Source organism: Procambarus clarkii, chromosome 53 (genome assembly GCF_040958095.1).
Source record: "Procambarus clarkii isolate CNS0578487 chromosome 53, FALCON_Pclarkii_2.0, whole genome shotgun sequence".
Lineage (NCBI taxonomy): Eukaryota > Metazoa > Arthropoda > Malacostraca > Decapoda > Cambaridae > Procambarus > Procambarus clarkii.
This window is the reverse complement of record NC_091202.1, coordinates 25,910,317-25,931,801: the sequence shown is the minus strand read 5'-3', so window position 1 is coordinate 25,931,801 and position 21,485 is coordinate 25,910,317. Positions and strand designations below refer to the sequence as shown.

Here is a 21,485-nt window from a genome sequence, read left to right as displayed (position 1 = left end):
ACAGCGTTTCGGGCAGAACGAATTTACGAATCTACTTACGAACCTGTATATCTTTTCGCGGGTTTGTTTACATATATTTAACAGTTTATAAGCTCTGAAGCTTTAAGAGGCTGTTTATAATAACATTTGCTCGGGAAGTGTAGATGCTCGTAAATTGTTTAATAAATGTAAACAAAGCCGCCAAAGATTGAGAAAAGATATTTTCGTAAATAGATGCGTAAATACTTGATGAATCCTGGATCCTACGAACTAAAACAACATTCGGAGAGAAGCTTGTGTAAGTAAGGTGTGAAGAGGACCGTATGTCTAATTACCGAGTAGAAGGGCAAGACAAAGCACAAGAGTGTAAAATAGCCTCATACGGCAACACTGATTATTCCAGGATTGAGATACACACGTTGTCTTCACTACACACTATGCAGCATATTAAATATCGATTTGTGCCTGTAGTCAAGGCAAACTTCAATGTCATTAGGAGGTACAAGTTCCCTTAATTTCTTCCCTACTTTTTTCCTCGTCTGATGAAATTTTATCTTTTTCAAATGTGGTTCCCTTCAACCGCTCCACAAGTTCTGGCTGTCCAAGCGTTCATTGCGGACTCCTGTATCAGGTTAAGTCAACGTCGGTAGGTTTGGACGTTTCTTTGCTGTGCTAGCTAGTTCCTCCCTTGTTAAGTTCTGGGCGCCAAGTTGCCGACCTGCTTGGACGAGGTTGTCCTTGATGGATTTCTATCGCTTCCATGCATAGAAGCTTCCCACAGGTGCGTCCTGTGGGAAGTTTGCCCAGGAGGGGTGTTCACCGTATGTTTGCCTCATCCAGATCCACAAGTCTGAACTATCGCTTCAGATTCCCCGCCAGGCTAGGAAAAAGTAGGGTCGGGAGGATCCACCTTTTATCCTCCACTGTAGGATAAAAGCTAACTATAGCTAGCGAGAATACCTTTAAGATCCCATATAATAAACTTGACGGGCTATGGGTCTGTTTCTCTCTCACCTTGCCTCCCGTTCCCTTTGCTTATCTCCCTCCTGTTCTCTCCGCCTCTCTTCCTTCTTCCAGTTTTCTCTGCCTCTATTTCCCTCCCATTCTATCTGCCTCTCTCTTCCCTTTCCTCTGCCTCGAATTCCTTTCCATTCTCTTTGCAAAGAGAACCCGTCCTCTTACAAATTACGTCTGAATTTAGCCGTATGGCCAAAAATTGACGTAATTTGAGAATGAAAAATAATTGAATATATTTTTTCCCCAAAACAGGTAGTTTGGTAACTCATCAGGGCGTGAATGTTCATCATGACAAAATATAAAAATACTTATGCCACTTGTCATGACCCGCAAGTAAGGCTCCTGGTATACACTCCCCCCCCCCCCACTCAGTGACTGGCACTCTTGGCCTCAAGCAAATCACAACATTAATGGTCTAGGGACATAGTGAAAGTCTAAAACAACAGTTTACCAGTTTACTGATGTGAACTTAGACTACATGACAGTTATTTACAAGATGTACACTGCAATAAAGTTAATAATATAATACTTTTGGTCTCAAGGGTACTAGTCACTGTAGCAAGATGTTACCAAGTTAACCAGGTGGCAAAACTTAACAACATGGGTACACTAGAGGACAAGTTAAGTGCGTCTACGTTGTGGACAAAGTGGATAAATGGTGACGTTATTCAAAAAGCAAAGTCACTAAGGACTAATCAAAATTAGTCTCAAGAGACTTGATAACAATCAAGTAACAAGTGTGGATAAATCTTCTTATCGTTAACATTAGCAAGAAACAAGTCACTGAAACTAATCACTTTGCCATCAAAAAACGAAGTCCCAACTAGACTGACAAATGGCAAAGTCAAAATTCCGTGCAAAAGTTAAAGTCCCAAATGACCCGAAAAAATGACCAAGTCCCCACAAAGGAAAATAAATAATGTCACTTACACACGAGATTTACAAGTAAAAAAAATATATATAACTATACACTGATAGCTTAGAAGACAATCATCCCAAAAAATCGAAGTCTTACCAGACATAAAATAAAACTATTACAATTGGCTCATCAGAGTACAACACTTTCCTACTTTCCCCTGCCAGAGCCCCCAGACCAGTGAAGACAAGAGGGTCGTCCACCCTCCTCCACAGCTCAGCTAAACAATACAACTGCCATTATGCAATATGTCAGTTGTCGGGGTATGTTGTTGTTGTTAAAGATTCGCTACCTGGAACAAAAAGTTCCAAGTAACACGGGCTACGGTGAGCCCGTAGATAGTTATGTCGGGGTAATAAACTGTACAATTTAAATAAACCTGGTAAAGAACGTTAGAAACTAGAACATTTGCAGATGTTCTATCAAAGAATAATAACATACAACAGTAGTTTAATAATTATGTGCAGTTCACCCCTGCAAGGGTTGGCTGCCCTGAAGCACGAGACGCAAACACACAAATGCACGCACACAAAACCATAGAAGAGTTAGGGGGGGAGGGGATAAAGGGTAGATAAAGACTATTTGACACAAGGGGCACACGCACTAGGGGACACAGGTGGAAATTGAGTGCCCAAATGAACCATAGAGACGTTAGATAAATCTTTTTCAGTGTCAGAGTAGTTGACAAATGGAATGCATTAGGAAGTGATGTGGTGGAGGCTGACTCCATACACAGTTTCAAGGGTATATATGATAGAGCCCAGTAGGCTCAGGAACCTGTACGCCAGTTGAGAAGGAGGGAAAAAGAGCCGAAGCTCAACTAGGTGAGTACACACACACATACTGGTCAGGTCGCGTGCCATTCAAACAAGCTATTCATAATACCCAAAACAATACATTGAAATATTAAATATAAACACAATAATCCTATACACCTGCAAGTGTATAACATTATAGCGATTATTATACAAGATATGTAAGTAAATGGTGTCATATGTACAATTCGTCAATAAAGTTATAACATTATACCCAGTCACAACTGGTATATATTGGGTCATAACTGCCACATAGCAGGGCCAAACAGTTCATGAGTGTAGTGTTGACCAAACTACACTAGAAATTGAAGAGACGACGACGTTCCGGTCCGTCCTGGACCATTATCAAGTCCACAATCGACTTAATAATCAAGTCCACAATCAAGTCCATTATCAAATCCACAATCGACTTGTCGGTCTGGAGTGGCCTCTCCAGGACGCAAAGCCATGGTAGGTTGATACGGGGGAGAAGCTGTTACCCATGCAGCAGGTCACCCCCTCTCCACGGCGCCGAAAGTCTCCAATGGAAAGGCAAACGCAATACGATTGGTTCCAGCGCTGTCGCAGGAACTGTCAGAGCGAGGTTGAAGAACTGCCCCGGGAGCTCCAGCTCCGGAGTTGACCTCGAAGTTGGTAAAAGAAGGCACAGGGACTCCAGACCCGGAGACCGTCGTGGTCGGGGCCGGAGAAGAACCACCCCAGCAAGGGCAAGAACGACCCCAGCCTCCTGAAGCAGAGCCTGTTGGGCCGCGCGCCCCTCAGGAGGTGGACGAACGAGTCCCCTTTCACCCGAGGCCCGCTTCCTTCATGACCCAGCAGAAGGAAGAGCAAAAATTATTATACATTACAGCAATTATTAAAATAGTAATTTTGTCAAGTGAAGAAAAATGTAAATCTAGCGCGAATCTTCTATATTTTCCTTACATTTTTCTTCACTTCAGAAAGACGTTGAAAAAGTAACTCTTTTAGGGAGGTCAGGGTGGTGAAGGTGTAGGGAGGTCAGGGTGGTGAAGGTGTAGGGAGGTCAGGGTGGTGAAGGTGTAGGGAGGTCAGGGTGGTGAAGGTGTAGGGAGGTCAGGGTGGTGAAGCAAGTAAAAAATCTTATTTTTATGTACAGTATTAATTTAAACAATGGGGGGTTGATGTGTTTGATGGTAATTCTTGACATTAATCACCCCACGCACCTGTGTCTAATATTCTTACTTTGACCTCCCTCGTGCCTCCTCCTTGAGCAGCCCAAATTAGGTCTCACAAGCCTCACACAACCTACATTAAGTACAGTGCCCTCCCCACCCCCAGGTGTACAGGTCACCTGTGGTGCAGTCCTTCCCAGCAACCTCCAGAAGGGTCATCACTACCACCTAGTTTGGTGTTTAGCTTAAGGCTTAACAACAGCGGAAAGGTTGTTAAATCCATAACGTTAAATTACTGACCAACCAGCAAAGTATACTTTAGTTCTCAATACTTTTCAGCATTAAATTTCTCGATGTATATACACTGAGGAGCTTGGTACACCTCTGGATGCCAGTGTCCCTTCCATTTGGAACTTGTGCTGCGCATACCACCTTTACTACTGATCAGCATTTCAGACTTTTAGAAGTAATGCTATATCTTTTGTATAATAAATCTTTAGTTTTGAAGTCCAATGTTTATTTTCTGATAATTTTCATCTTTTATAAAATATATATATATTTTTTTATCATTATTTAAGAAAATAGAATATAAATCATATATACATAAGTTTTACAAGGCAATACTATATTATAATTCTCAGTGAACAAATGTTTCATTATCACAGAACATGATCTTTAAAACCCCTGAATGTTATACTTATTTTTCTTTAAATGATTTACAAAAATTGGAGATTATATTTACATTAATTTACAGGGGAAATTATTACATTTAAATATATTTTATATAATTCTCAGTAAACAAATTTCCCATATCATCACCGAGCATGAGCCGTAAACCCCAAATGTTATACCTGATCCTGCCTCGCAAGACCTTCAATATTTTGTCTACTGAGTACCCTTCCTGCCTGCCTATCCACACACAAAAAATGTAATCAGAAAGTAACATAATTATTGTATTCTTAATTTTCTTGCATTTTACGTCAATATGAAACATTAAAAACCTCATTAACTCCACTCTAATACTTGGTCCACATAAAGCTTTAAGAGTGTCTCTAATCCAGTTTACAAGAACAACTTTCTGCTTACAGGAATAAAATATATGCATATATATATATAATATATTTAACACTTTTTGTAAATATAAAAGTATTTCTGACACAGTAAGTGTGTTGTCTCATATAAATACTTCTTTATTATTTAGCCAAACTCATTTAGATTTAAGTAATTCTTTATAACGTTTTCCAGGTATGGGGAAGCCTCCTGACAGTTGGTATAAATATGGTAATTTAAAATGTCTACCTTGTGAAGCCAAGATATATTTCAATAGTATGTTACTATTCAAATGCGAAGTCTTTAATGCCTGGTTTTAGAGAAATACTCTCCTGAAAGGCGTCCAAATCTTCCTGGCTCTCCTGTGCTACATACTGAGCTTTAATATTATTGGACTAAGTATATTATGTTATTATGTATATATAGGAAATTATATTATGAACTATTATTATGCATTTATAGGACTTTCTTAATGTGTTTAAATTCAGTACAGTGTGTACCACACACTGATACACTAACCGACTAATTAACAACATTCTTCTCATTTCTCTCAAGAGAGACGTTGAGCAAACACGAAGTAGCTGAAGCCAAAAAATGAACTGAGATAATGCTCTTCGCTAACTTGAGCTATCACGTCTGCTCTCGTCCGCATCATCTTGCTGTAAGATAAGAAAAACCCTATTTTAGATTATTAATGTTGGAGTGAATAACTCACATGTAATTTTACTAATCCAACTTCAGGTAATGTCTTAACAGGTGTAGATATTTTCCTCCCTTCATGTTATAGGTCATTACAAGTGTTTGTATAATATCTGACAAAACAGGCTGTTAGTCTCTTTCACAATATACTATTAGCTACTAAATGATCACCCAGTGCTATAAAGTTGTAATGGCTTGGCGCTTTCCCCTGACAATTTAAACAAAAAATTACTAATGAACAAAAATGTGTAAAAAAATATGGATCCTTCTGCATAACTTAATTGGAAGTTTTTGTGATTATTCTTGTAAAATATGTGTGTGTGTGTATATATATGTATATATGAATGTGTGTGTGTAAATCATGAAGAAATTAACATGTGATGAACAATGTCAGACCATGAAGGAAGAATTAAGACAGGAAATTCCTTAAATTTATGAATATTATATATATATATACTGTATATATATATATATATATATATATATATATATATATATATATATATATATATATATATATATAACTAACAAACTGAAAACTCACACCCCAGAAGTGACTCGAACCCATACTCCCAGATGCCACGCAACTGGTATGTACAAGACGCCTTAATCCACTTGACCATCACGACCGGACAAAATGAGGTGATAGCCGAGGCTATTTGAACCACCCCACCGCCGGCACTCGGATAGTAATCTTGGGCATAGCATTTTACCAAATCACCTCATTCTTTGGGGCACACGTGAGGAACACAAATGCGAACAAGCCTGAATGGTCCCCAGGACAATATGCAACTGAAAACTCACACCCCAGAAGTGACTCGAACCCATACTCCCAGATGCCACGCAACTGGTATGTACAAGACGCCTTAATCCACTTGACCATCACGACCGGACAAAATGAGGTGATAGCCGAGGCTATTTGAACCACCCCACCGCCGGCACTCGGATAGTTTGGTAAAATGCTATGCCCAAGATTACTATCCGAGTGCCGGCGGTGGGGTGGTTCAAATAGCCTCGGCTATCACCTCATTTTGTCCGGTCGTGATGGTCAAGTGGATTAAGGCGTCTTGTACATACCAGTTGCGTGGCATCTGGGAGTATGGGTTCGAGTCACTTCTGGGGTGTGAGTTTTCAGTTGCATATTGTCCTGGGGACCATTCAGGCTTGTTCGCATATATATATATATATATATATATATATATATATATATATATATATATATATATATATAGGGGTACCACCACTGGTTTAATTAAAGGGACCCACATCCTCGAAGAAGAAAATAAATAGTGTTCAGAGAAGACCTTGTGGATTCTCACTGAATACTTTAATCTTTTCCTCTCCTACCACCCCTATTATTTATTTATTTTTTTATTTGATTTTATTGCAATGTTACAGTTTACAGAAAACACACACTTATATAACAATATACCAATCAGTGTTCGAAGACCTCGTCCAGTTCCTCGGGGGTCGGGTGCGTACCCAAGATACAGCACGCATTTCCCCTTTATATTTCTTATATATATATATATATATATATATATATATATATATATATATATATATATATATATATATATATATATATATATATATATATATATATATATATATACAGTATATCACTTGTATTATTGGGGACTCAAATTAGATCATAAAAGTTAAGAGCCTGTCATCCTAGCACTCATTCCAGGAAGGTCAAAGAATGGAGAAGCCTCAGAAATACTTGACTGTTACTGAAGCTGAGACTTTAACTCTTTCTAAATATATTAAGTTTTACTTCTCTGTCAGAAAAGATAAACCCAACTTGCACCTGGTCTGTGATCCAAGCATAAAAGACAAAAACTTACTAGACTAATAGCAAGACACAATAGCAGGAGCTTGTGTTGCACTTGTAGGTCTAAGGGGAACTGAAGCCTGTGCTTGCCTCTGTGGCCGCAACTGATGTTGCCAATCTCTTCTCCGCCATCTGTAAAGATCTGCCGTACAAAACATTATAACATGTGTTCAGTAACTCCCAGGTTAGATCACACGAGTAAGCTCCAGGCCATCCACTTGAACCCGGAAGTTATTAAACATCATATATAAACAATTTATTACAAGGTGAAGTTAGTGTCCAAACTTTTTAAATTGCTGGAAATAAATGATCATTTGTACTAAAAAAGACTGATGTATTTTTAAAGGTCATTGTAATCTATGTTTTACAAATTCTTGTAAATGTTATCTCGATAAACTGTATCAGGTGTCTATGTGAATGAATGTGTGAATAGTGCACTATTCTCTCAAAGTTTAATGTTTTGAGAGTTGACGATGACGAAGGAATATGTTTGACTTTTTGGTTCTTGTGTGTTAAGGATTTCTAGTTATTACAGCCCGGGTTATGTGGTAGCCTACCAGCCTCTCCGTAGCATTCAACCCAACTGCTGTGTTGGGTTGAACAGGACCCGCCATCGTAGTGAGTCGTGGGCTGTGATGGAGGGTGACGCAATGTGGTTTTGATTATGGTGTCTGAAGCGGTCTGGAACAAATAGCTGGACTCTTGCTTCACAAGACCTGAGACATACCTGGACTCTTGCTTCACAAGACCTGAGACTTACCTGGACTCTTGCTTCACAAGACCTGAGACTCACCTGGAAGGGAGGTTGTGAGAGGAAACCGCTCTCCCTCTTCACAGTAAACAACATATCCCCCGAGGTGTTACTGATGGTATACTTGCGATTTCCATGTGTGTGTATTCTACCAATTGGTGCATCCGGCAAGACTTTAATGTCCATGTGCTGCAAACATACAATTAACTTATATGTTTGCACATAAAACTTAACACAGATACCATTAAAGTTATATTAGTTAATCAACTTACTTCATATCTTTTAAGAGTATTGAAAAATACGAACTGAGGTAAATGTCTTAAAACATAAAACACTGAGGAAATCAATCTTGTGAGCAGCGGATCTTGAAAAATTGCTGTCACAAAGTCAAGACATGTCTACAAGCATTTCGGGAACGTACCACGTAGCCAGACATGTCAGGAAGGTACGGCATGTCCAGACACGTCAGGAAGGTACGAAATGTCAAGAGACACGTTGGGAAGGTGGGACACGTCCAGGGACACGTCGGGAAGGTGGGACACGTCGGGAAGGTGGAACACGTCGGGAAGGTGGGACACGTCCAGAGACCCGTCGGGAAGGTGGGATACGTCCATGGACACGTCGGGAAGGTGGGACACGTCGGGAAGGTGGGATACGTCCATGGACACGTCGGGAAGGTGGGACACGTCCAGGGACACGTCGGGAAGGTGGGACACGTCCAGAGACCCGTCCAGGGACCACACGGCCGTAAAGGCAGCACAGCGCCGGAGTGTTGTAACAGATCAGGAAACACGGGGGGAAACCCTTCACAAGTCACCAGCGTCCTGTTCTTAGTGCCCGTCCTCCAGAAATAATAGTTCTTACAGCAACGTACAACAATCGACTGTTGGACACAAAACAAGTTCACTTTTGTAGTACTGGATTAGCCCAAACGGCGAGCCAAGGAAATGGAACAGTACCTAAAACCTAGCCGGACATGTCCTAGGCCTAAATACAAATTCACAAGCCTAATATACGCTGTATTAGGTCTTAATTAAGAACATATTTTTGTGATCAGCGGATCTTGAAACATTGCTGTCACGAAGTTTATTCGTGTATATTAACATTTCGGGAAGGTACAACGTATCCAGACATGTCAGGAAGGTACAACATGTCCAGAGAAATTTATATTAATTTAATAGTATATACATATGGACCTTGTTGGCTACAAGAGTTCATTTGTGTACGTTCGCCCTGATGGCTGCTATTGGTACTATCATTTTTGAGGGGTTAGGCTCCTATAACAGGTGATGTGTACTAAACTTACCACTGAAGGGTTAAAACATTTCCTATAACAGCAGGTGTTGTGTACTTAACCTTCAACATATTTGTGACTCATTGACTGGAAGTGACGTAGATTGTTACGTAAGATATTTTAGAGAACTCAGCACTAAGAAGATCTGGGCGAATACTTGTGGTGCAAATGAGAGTGCATGTTAGGGCCCACCAGTGGAAAACACTCAACTTTTCTAGTAGATAGAGTAACATGGGAGTGAGGAAGAAGCACTGGGTGACATACCCTGTCTGGAGCAGAGAAGAAGTTAATGGAATCGACAAATCTCCTCATTAGGGCAACCTCGCGCAAGTCTATGGTCCTCAGAGTGTAGCGTTTCTGATAGGCACTTGCACTGCAGCAGTCACAGCACTCCCCCTCCTCTTTCTCCTTAGCTGTCAATATTAACTGCTTCAGACTGTCCTTGATCTTGTACACCCTACCTGGAGTAGCAACACACTCATGTTACACAGTTATACACAATTGTGTGAGGCAGCAACACATTCATGTTACACAATTATACACAATTGTGTGAGACAGCAACACATTCATGTTACACAGTTATACACAGTCGTGTGAGGCAGCAACACACTCATTAAACACATACTCAACAATTCCTTGCTAGATACAACACTGAAGGTGACATTTTCTCAGAGACCTTTATTTCACAAGATTACAATAAATGCAGTATGAAGTATGCATTATTATTCAACATGAAGTAAAGTATTATATTTCAGCATGAAGTACAGTATTACAACTACATGAAGTACAGTACAATAACTCAATTTGTAGTAAAGTATTAAAATTCAGCATGAAGTACAGTATTATTTGTATGAAGTACAGCATTATTAGTCAGTATGAGGCACAGTATTTAACTCAGTATGAAGTTCAGTATTCTAACTCAGTATGAAGTACAATATTTTAACTCACTGTAAAGTACTGTACAGTAATATTAGTCATTATGAAGTACAGTATTATTAGTACAAGGCCTTGTGAAGTACAGTATAATTAGTACAAGGTCTTATGAAGTACAGTATAATTAGTACAAGGTCTTATGAAGCACAGTATAATTAGTACAAGGTCTTATGACGTTCAGTATAACTAGTACTAGGTCTTATAAAGTACAGTATAATTAGTACTAAGTCTTATAAAGTACAGTGTTAGAACTCAGTATGACATCCAGTAATATTAGTATAAGGGACAATATTATAACTCAAAGTATACTGTTATAATTCAGTATGAAGATATTATTATTAACATTACTGAAAAATATACAATTTTGCCAAATTTGAGTAATTAAACTTGGCCTTGCTACAGTGAGGTGGTGCTAGCATTAACTGCCACATACAGGACTGAGGTGGTGCTAGCATTAACTGCCACATACAGGACTGAGGTGGTGCTAGCATTAACTGCCACACAGGACAGGATCATACAACAGTCAACACGCCTAAATTGTAGCCTGACGCGCACACACATTTCATGAGGCTACACACTACTACGTCAGATATCATAAATAATGCTTCAGTTTAGGAATGTGTAAATGCAACGTTCTGTTGTCCACGTCTACACAAGGCAGTGACGGATTCATGAGATACGCAGCTTAAAAAAATATAATAATACCGTAAATAAATCAAATTCTCGTTCTTTATTTGTTTATAATGGACACGCAAATTTTGGATAAATGGCTAGGATGTCTTCCAGTATACCAGATTAAATGAAATAGTTACATAGTTGATTGTACAACAGTAAATGTGATGTAAAATCTTTGACAGTTTCACATTCAATAGTGCAATGTTCAAGTGAATGATTTAATGGTTTGTCACACAGTTTACAAGCCGAATATTGTGGTAGTGGCTCAGCCTCACTAACTTGCCAGTGGCCTATAGCCAAGGTATATTACCACATCGACTACATCACATTGCCTGACCGATTACCCTGCTGACCATACACAAAAGTTGTCAAAACTTTTAATACTTCAGCATTCAGGTCTTTGGCCATTTCTTTGTTCTTCCAAACCTGAAGTAATCTCCTTAATTTGTATGTTTTTTAATAATTGCATTAGATGATTGAAAGTTATAGTCTGATTTCTTTCCTGCAAGCTTCATTAGCCAATCGTTCTACAAAATCATGCTTTCCAGCCCCAACATGGGATGGGATCCATAAGATTGTATACTAAAGTTATCAGCATTGGCAAAAAGCAAAATCCATTTAATATTATAAGCTTTTTCAGACATTAATTGTGATGGATTATTTAAAGACTGTAGAACACTTTTAGTCACAAAATACCATTCCACACCCATTGACCTTAAGGTACTCAAGGTACTTAAGGTACTCAAGTGGCTAGATAAATACCCAATAGCTCAGTCTTGTGTTGTGTGCCCAGTCGCTTAATCTCTGCATATTAAACGTGATCAGTTCATTTGCGTTATATACTACACACGCGCAACCTGCTCAAACTGTGCCCAATTGCATAGAACCATCAGTAAAGGCATAGAATTCAGTTGGTTTGAGATTTTGAAAATAACTGTTAAAAGCTTCTAGTGTTGTGGACCTCATAGTTTGTGTTATAGGTCTGCTTTACACTGATGGGTGTATAATGTATAGAGACCTGCACATATCTAAGGGGAAATATAGTTAATAATTTTATCATGTTTAAGAGATACATTAAGTTTCACGAGATTATTGGCACAACAACTGAACCACACATTGTAAGGATTATTTTGTGGAGGATTGAGGGAACAGAGTTGATTAGAATGAATCTAAATTTAATTTAAATATTGCTGGATCATTATTTTTCAAAATTTAGGCACAAAACATAGTATTAAGTAGAACTATTCTCTCATAAATGGAGGGTAGTCTTAGTTTATTTCTCACGTTAACAATTCTGACAGTTCAAGGACAACCCAGGATGATGCAAAGGGCATCATTTTATACTACATCTTAGTTGTGTAATTGTAAATTTAGGATAACAATTAGCAAGATGTAAGGTATAATAATCAACAACAGATCGTATAAAGGCAATATATAAGCCACGAACATATAATATGTTAATGACAAATCCTTGACCCACAAGAGTTTTGAGAGATTTAAGACGCTCAACACGTTTTTTCCGAAGGTTACTGATGAAATGTGTATCATTGACCTCGATTCCGTGATATTTATAAGACTCAAGGCTCCCCGGGCACTCCATTAATTAATAGTATAGTTATCATGATGAAGAGAATAAGGAATAAGAACCCTTGTATCAACAAAGATTATGAGGCAACATTCTACTATTTTCTTAGAAAGTCTCAAGTAATGCTTGTAGTCTTGGTTTACTGTATGCATAATACAAATATCATCAACATAACATATAACAGTTTCATTAGGCATGTCATGGATAAGTTTGTGGATAAATATATTAAAGAGCATAGGCTTAATACACCACCTTGATGTGTGCCTAGTTCAAATGCAGTCGCAATTTTACCTCCTTTAAATAGGACACTAGCAGGCCTGTTGGACAGATAGTTCTTTATCCAACACAGATTACATTTAATTTCAAATTCAGAAAGTTGTTCTAATTTCACCGTTGGCTACATGGAAAGCTGACTTTAGGACAATAAAGGCTACTTGAGTCCTATCCTAGCAGAAAATATTCTATAAAACGTGTGTGTACTACTACACTTGGGTCCATGCCAACACGTCTGTCCAATCTATTCCACCAAAGAAATAGCTTAGTCCATTAAAATAAGCTTTTCGGAAATCTGGCACTTTAACAGAATTCTCTCTTACACATCTATTCCATTCTATGCTAAATCTAATTTCCTTGTGATCACTGTTCCTAGCTCACTCCTTATTTCGATATCATTTAATCTGTGTCCCTGTTAGTTAATACTAAGTCTAAAATATTATTTTTCCGCGTTGGTTCCTTAATGTGTTGCTTAAGGAAGCAATCGTCAAATCTAAAATATCTTCGAATTCGGTATTCCTTGTTCTGTAAAGCCAGTTTATTCTACTAAAATTAAAGTCACCTATAACAAATACTGTTTGACCTAGATGCTCTAGATATTTCATCCCATTGATGTTTTGCTTCCATTCTAAGTTTGGTGGCCTGTATATAACTCATAAGATTTTTTGCTTTTCGCTTAATTCTAACCAAATAGTTTCTGTGTGGGGCTCAGTTTTGATTCCCTCTTTGATACTACATATCAAATTATCTCGTGACATATATAGCAACTCCCCCTCCTCGTCTAATATGTATTTATGTATGAAAGTTTAAATCCGTTAATTTGATATTCAGCTAATAGTTCCCTTGTTTCTATATTTATCCACGTTTTGGTAATTACGATAATATTTATTATTTATGTGCAGACAAGAGCACTTAAATAGTTTATTTTGTTTCTTAGACTCATACTGTTTGTGTAATATACCGTAAGTGTATTGATATTTTGAGGCCCTTCTCCTTCCCTATTCCTTTTATCAATTTCCCCCCCTCCCCCCAACACATACTTTTATTGCCTCCTCTTCCCATATCCATTCCCATACCACTACAGTATCTACTAACAGTTTAAACCCAAACAACCCCCTTTTACAGTGAGTGTGTAGTGCACAGCGGGCGAGCTGGGAATGCCCTTATCCAACTTAAGATAGCACCCTAATACCACAAACCTCTATCTTTCTAATCAGTAATACCTTAAGGCACAGTATCACAATCCTATCTACTATTAACTGCCTCAAATATGCTGGAATAGGATGAAAGCAAATGTATGAAACATGAATGGCTCTTAATAAAACCACGTGATGAATGATTAATTAATTATGTTTTTTAAGATGTAGCCAACTTTGCTTTTGCGATTATCAAGTTAAGCAATTTTCCTACAATAGACGTTAAACTACTTGGTCGATAATTAAACGCAAGTGATTTATCTCCCTTTTTAAAAACCAGTACAACATTAGCAACCTTCCACGACTCTGGTACTCTGCTCGACTCAAATTTATTTATTAAAGTATGCAAAATACGGGATCACTAAGCCATTATTTACACTCTTTAAGCACCCTGGGAAATACTTCGACTGGCCCTGGGGACTTTTTTTTTGCTTTAATTTTTCTATTTGTTTAATAGCGTCTTCCCTGGTAACCACTAAACTAGTCAACCTGTTTACATCACCACCACTATAGATCTGTTCAGCTAAAGACATAATGTTAAGCTCTTTAGTAAATATAGACAATATATTGACTTAAAGTGTTAATTATTTCTTTGTCATTACCAGTTACCTGACCTGTCTCAGTTTTAATGGCCCTGCCTTTTCCCTAATCTTTATTTTATATAATTCAAATACATTTACCATTTGTCTTTGCATTCCCTGCTATACGTAGTTCATAGATTTTCCTTATTTATATTTTTACATTTCTAACCAGTTTGACAAATTGTTAATCTAAACTGATTTCCCAGTTTTCAATTATTTTGTAAAATGGTTTTTTTTTTACCTTGAAGTTCTTTAGGCCCATAATTATCCATTTGAAGTGTATATTATGATTCATATTTACACCCCGGAAATGTTTTAGGGACTATATATAACTCTAAAAAAGCACACTTAAATAATTACATACAAGACCAGGAGGTATGGTAGACTGTAAATAATAGCCCCATTAAGAAATAGAGGTTTAAGTATAAAGTATTCCCAAGGGACAATTCTGCGAACATTAAGAGCCAAAGATTTCTCAACGTCTTCCCCTCTAAATATAAGGGGCATAACTAATCGACTTCTTTTGGTGTTCAAAAGGGAACTTAATAAATATCTTCAGAGGGCAAGTGATCAATCGGATTCTGATAGCTACGCCAGACTGTGTGCAGCAGCGTCTAACAGCCTGGTCAACCATGAGGCCTGGTAAAAAGACTACAATTCATCGCCTTTTACTATACTTGAAATCAGTTCCAATCTTCAACTGATAGCTCCGCCATAGAAAATAAGGTAACTCACCTCTACAAGGGAAACAAAAGATGATGCATCACCCAAGAAGAGTAATGAAATGTCTTACCTTTACCAGGATACACAAGCACCTCCCGCACGCCCAATAGAGGTTCAGCACCAGGAGGACACCAGTAATGGTGCTCATGCATGGAAATGGCTGCTAGTGACTGTGGTTGTCTTGATACTACGGCCGGCTGTCCTGGTGGATCACTACTGCTCACTTCTGGTGAGGCCGAAGTGGCGTTGGGCAAGTGGCTCACTTGCATTCTGTGAACAGGGGCGAGGGTGTCTAACACGGCCTCCGTGTATGAAGGAGTGCCTGACACGGCCTCCGTGTATGAAGGAGTTTCTGACACGGCCTCCCTGTATGAAGGTGGTGGTGAAGAGTACGGCATGCTCATGGCTCCGTTCCCATTCATTGCTGTGGGAACAATATACTGCAGTACAAAGACGGTCACAGTTTAAGTTAGAGATATACTGAAAGGGTACTTGGCAGTGCCCGGAATAGTCTGCCTCTCCCACAACCCCATTCCACCCTTCATTCCCCCGCACCTTTCCGCCCAAGATGCAACCCCACAAGCTGACTTACTCGTGCAGTCATCGGGAGGTCAAACCCTTCGTGCAAACTGCACGTATCATCAAGAAGAAGTAAAACTCCTACGTACCTACTTACTACTTGCTAGGTGAACAGAGGGATTAGGTGCCCAACCATTTCTGCAACCAGTCCTCACACTAGGCTGTTTAAAGCAGCGGCCGTCCTTCCCCAGACACATTTATAAATTCTAACATTGTATGTATTCAAATTTGTGTGTTCTCATATATAAAGTAATATTATACATAAAAATTCAATGTAGTTAGGTATTTAGGTTCTCTGTTGGCGATTATTTGTATTAATGGTTGTTTGGTTGTAGTTGCAGCTCTCTTGTAGTGGGGAGGAATGCAGTACATACAGCTTTGCTTTGTCTTCGTTTTATTGTCAAATATAAATATCTACTGGCCACGAGCTAGCTATCAAGTGTGATGTGTACAGCGCAGCTGCTCAAGATGGTCTGGTCGTTGGAGTCTTGAAGATGCACATCTGCGTGTAGTGTCGACGCTAACAACTGCTGCGAAGTTGAGTGCTGGCAATATGAAGTCGATGAATGAGGTCAGCACATGTGCGACCACGTGTGTCCAACATTTGTATTTGAAGTACAAGGGTGAAGAATTTATAGTTAAGTTTAGTTCATTTATTATGCACCCCATTCCCATCTTGTGGGCGGTAGTGAAAAGGGTTACAGAGGCACATAATGGGCTCAGGGACTGAACCCCACAATTCGTTTAGCTAAGCAAGTTACAATCTAGCAACCCGTCCTCGACTCAAATACTTCACCCATGTACTACAAATACAAATAATCGCCAACAGAACCTAAACATCTAACCTAACCTATGCATATATATATATATATATATATGCACAATATGCTAATATAATAATTTATATTTGAAAAAATTTCCGTTTTGACTGAACAGCGTGTATAAATTTCTGAATCTCTTTTTTTACAGATAACAGAGCAAAAATTAGACAGGAACTTCAAGACGCAGGAGTATGGAAGACTCCCTCGAAAGAAACTCTTGAAGAGGCCATCCTCCATGTGATGAGAGACACCCTTTTGCAATTTGAAGGACGGGCATACCGGCAAACCAAAGGTACAGCGATAGGAGCATCCAGTAGTGTGGCAATCGCTGAAATATTTGTGCATGTAGTGTTCGAGAGGAAACGATCCCACAGGAAGGACGGACCGGCGGTATATTTCCGTTACATAGATGATATCTTCGGAATAATGGAGGACGGTTTCCCGCTCCTAGAAGGTTTCTTTTCATGGTCAAATACAGTTCATGAAAATCTTAAGTTTACCCTCGAACACAGTGACTCCACGATTAATTTCCTAGATACAACAGTATATATAGACCAGCTAACCAGGGATCTGCATACGAAGGCATACTATAAACCGACTAACCTTCACACGTATCTGAAATTTGACTCGAGCCACCCACTAGCCTTGAAGAAATCGCTACCTACTCACTTGGACTCAGACTCAAGAGGATTAATAGCAAAGAAGAGACGCTATATCCCCAGCTTGATGACCTATGGGATATGTTCAGGAACAGAGACTACCCAGAGACAATAATACATGCGGCCCAGGAGAAACTCAGAGAAAAAACAAGGGCAGAGCTACTCAGGCCTAGAACACAAGAAGTGGAAGACAAGAGATGGATTCTTCCAACCCTTTTCTTCCCCGGTCTTGCAGCACAGCTTAAGATAAAACTCCAGGAAGTATGGACATGGATGAGGGAAACGTACAGTGAATATCCATCCTGGGTAAAATTCCCACAAAACCCTCCCATGATCGCCTGGAGGCGAGGTAAGTCTATAAGAGACCACCTTGTTAGAGCAGGTGTGCAGGTAGATCATCACCGAACTGGGGGAGAGGACCAGCCCCAGGTTACAGTTCAAAGAAATGAAACTTACTGACCCTAACCTAACCTGACACAGGTTTGGTGTGCGACCTGCGTGGAGGCGGAGTATGCAGGTTGCAACCCGTTCTCGCAAATTTAATAAGTCAATATTGACTTATTTGTTGCGTGCATAGGTGACATACTAAACATAATAGTTTCCCTTGAAAAGCTTCATAGAAAACACCGACCTTACCTAACCTACTTAGTATGTTAAAATAAGCATCTTATAGCTTCGTAATTACAATTGTTACTTAACCTATTATAGGTATAGGTTAGGTAATAATTGTAATTACGAAGCAATAAGATGCTTATCTTAACATACTAAGTAGGTTAGGTAAGGTCGGTGTTTTCTATGAAGCTTTTCAAGGGAAACTATTATGTTAAGTATGTCACCTATGCACATATTTAATAAGTCAATATAGACTTATTAAATTTGCGAGAACGGGTTGCAGAGTGGTTAGGAGGGGCCTACAAGTACAAGTGGTACTTGTCTGTGGGGTCGACCGCTGGATGTAATGGACTTGAGTCAAGGACGGGCTGGAGCTTGGAAACTCCACAACCCAAGGTTATTATTGTTACAAACAACCTCGTAGTGCTTCGCTCACACTATTTAATACATACAAAGCCGCCATGACTGATTAAAGATATACAGGTTTCGTAAGTAGTCACGTAAATTCTTGTTCAATCCTGGTCCAGACTATTTCTTCATTGTACGTAGAGATCAAATTGGCTTCATTAACTATGGGTTGAGCGAAAATTTATCGCATAATCTCAATAGTTCCCTTGTCTGTCATAAATAATTTTGTTGTATTTGTATGTAGCTTCAGACACGAGCATGTTACGGGTATGTAAACTTATGTATTAAAGGGTTGAACACAAAGACGATAAAGAGTCACTTACAATTAAGGATGATAAAGAGTCACAATGTATCAAATATGCAAATTTTACAAATGTCAGTACAAGAAGGCAGGCAAATAGTTGGGTGTGAAGGGTAGGCCCGCTGGTTGACTGACTCCCCGCTCATAATGCCGCCGCCTCCCTCTATTAATGTATGACTTACTGTAAAAATGTAGCGCTTGTAATAGCACTTTCTCTGTAACTAGCTGACATTGTAACTATAAGGTGTGAAGGATAGATGAAATTGTTTATGTAATAATCTAAGATGAGGTCTGATAAAGACTTTTTGTGCCCTCTGTAATGCTTTTGCGCTACCACTCACAAGATAAGTATGGGGTGCACAATAAACTAGCCGCCGGTTGTTGGGTACATAATCGGTAAGCTATATATTATATTGAACTAACTCACCTCAAACTTAAATTACTTGAAGTGTGTCGCGGTCGTCTTGCATTAAACTAAGTAACTTTCTTAACTAAACGAATTTTTGGGGTTCAGCTCGTGAACCTATATAATTGAACAAATCTCAGTTAAAAAATATAATATACAAAGATTAATCTTACCTGTAAATTAACTGCAGCTACGAACACTGAGATTTCTAATTGTATTTTATTATATTTACTCGGTTATTTTTAAGTAAAATAGGAATGCACACATACACTCCGCCCCCCACGACGGCTGGCTAGCTACTGAGTGACGTAATCTTCACGGGACTAATAGACGCCATCACGTCATCAGCTGGAAATTCCTCTATACATTTTCGGCCCGATTATTTAACCGGCTTTCTTCACACTAAGCAATTTCCGTTATTCTGTAATTAATCTTACGTACACTACAGTGTGCTGCTACCCACAGTGCCAGATTATCCTTTCAAACTTGCACAGTATATTGTGCTACCCACTCCCCTAATATTAATACTGTACTTAGGACATGCAACTTCACCAGTATAATTATTTCCATCAATTTATGTCGTAGTTATGTTAAACTAAATTTTTGCTACAATGTATCTTAAGATAAGATTACCTATTAATAATCTTACCTTCTCTGTTAGATTAAAGAACCTGCCCAAAACGCTATCCGTGGCAGCAGCTTTGCAAGAATGTAAGAACACCAATATTATGCACAAACCTAATATTTTATTTTATACAAGGTACAAGACATAGTAAACAGTCCCCACGAGATCTTCAAAGTCTCCGTGGTGTAGTGGTAAGACACTCGCCTGGCGTTCCGCGAGCGCTATGTCATGGGTTCGTATCCTGGCCGGGGAGGATTTACTGGGCGCAATTCCTTAACTGTAGCCTCTGTTTAACGCAACAGTAAAATGTGTACTTGGATGAAAAAACGATTCTTCGCGGCAGGGGATCGTATTCCAGGGACCTGCCCGAAACGCTACGCGTACTAGTGGCTGTACAAGAATGTAACAACTCTTGTATATATCACAAAAAAAAAGATAATGAAACCTACCAAAAATAAACCTGATTTACCTGAGAACACACTATATCTACATATAGTTATCTCGACGATGATAGGAAGCCGACGGCTTGTCAAAGATACCCTCATTTGTCCTGGTGATTCTGTCCAGCTGGATTTTGAAATTCCGCAGTTTAGTCATTTACGGCATCGGCGGGTAGGCGTTCCATGGGTTTCTAATCCTGTAGGTGAAAAAGCATCTCCATTTCTCAGTCCTACATTACGGCTTGCTGAGCTTGAAACCGTTACTACATTATGTGTTACATCTTACTTTTTGAAGGATCATATTCTAAATTGTTCAGTATTTTAAGTTTCAATGAGCTTCGCCCAGTCATGCCTGGTCTGCAGTGCTGTTAGCCCTGTGGTCCTCAACCGTTCCTGACACAAGAGTTGACTTAGCTCTGGAATGATTTTTGTTGCCCCCTTTCCAGAGCAGCTGTGTCCTTCTGAAGATGTGGTCTCCATGCTTGGATACAGTAATCTTGATGGGGGCCCACCCGAGATTTATACAATTGAACCACTACCTTCTTTTCCTTGAAGCCAAAGGTACGCTTGATTATTACAAGGGTTTGGTTAGCTTTTTTGACTGCTGTTCCAACCTGTTGTGCAACTTTCAGCGAATGGTGGATTTGACTCCAAGGCTCTTTTCTTCATCAATCTGCTGTAGTGTAATGTTATTAATTTGGAAGTTGTGGCGTGGGTTGTTAAGGCCCCACATGCATGTCTTGCATTTGTCAATATTAAAAAACATTTGCCAGTCTTCTGACACTTGTGGAGTTCATATAGAACTCTTTGTAAGGCTTCAATATCATCATTTCCTGGATTGCCGACAATATACGTTGGCAGTTATGGAGAGCTCACATCTCGCCACCTCACCCAGCATACATAACCAACACCTGATATATGTCATACATTATTTAACGACTGTGTTACCTTTAAGAAACTTTTATTCATTATTTAAATACAAAATGCACCTATAAAATTGAAAGGAATGTTTAACTTTCATCTGCCTATAAGCCTTTTGCAATGAATGAATGACAACTAAACCACAGCACTGTGAAGGTGTGCCATCCTGATGCGGTAACAAAACATCACATCCAGAAATACAAGTTTCATATCCTGTATAGCAATTCTCTTGCCAAATATAAACAACTATACAGCT

At 39.1% G+C, this 21,485-nt stretch overlaps 1 protein-coding gene across 4 annotated transcripts; it reads right to left on the bottom strand.

The window, feature by feature from the left end:
* Positions 1-1,436: 1,436 nt before the first annotated feature.
* On the bottom strand, positions 1,437-19,582 carry LOC123767169 (uncharacterized). 4 transcript variants are annotated; one of them, XR_011222781.1, is made up of 8 exons: positions 19,417-19,582; positions 15,528-15,881; positions 9,756-9,952; positions 8,619-9,080; positions 8,240-8,386; positions 7,460-7,588; positions 5,430-5,569; positions 1,437-3,530 (listed from the first exon to the last, which is right to left on the bottom strand). XR_011222781.1 is itself a non-coding variant. In XM_045756735.2 (7 exons), the coding sequence occupies exons 2-7, from the start codon at positions 15,877-15,879 to the stop codon at positions 5,528-5,530; spliced, it is 1,329 nt and encodes a 442-aa protein (XP_045612691.1). In that variant the 5' UTR covers positions 15,880-15,881; positions 19,417-19,581; the 3' UTR covers positions 3,991-5,527. The 4 variants fall into 4 exon arrangements, 2 of the variants coding, with proteins under 2 accessions (XP_045612691.1, XP_069160923.1); XR_011222782.1 differs by lacking the exon at positions 8,619-9,080 and having other exon boundaries at positions 19,417-19,539; XM_045756735.2 differs by lacking the exon at positions 1,437-3,530 and having other exon boundaries at positions 3,991-5,569; positions 19,417-19,581.
* Positions 19,583-21,485: the final 1,903 nt, after the last annotated feature.

Coding starts and splice junctions, on each gene's coding strand:
- LOC123767169 (XM_045756735.2), bottom strand. CDS start 15,879: ATGAATGGGAACGGAGCCATGAGCATGCCGTACTCTTCACCACCACCT. Junction 9,081..9,755: donor TCTTCTCTGCTCCAGACAGG/GTATGTCACCCA, acceptor TGTGTCCAACAG/TCGATTGTTGTACGTTGCTG. Junction 8,387..8,618: donor CTGACATGTCTGGCTACGTG/GTACGTTCCCGA, acceptor GTATGTTTGCAG/CACATGGACATTAAAGTCTT.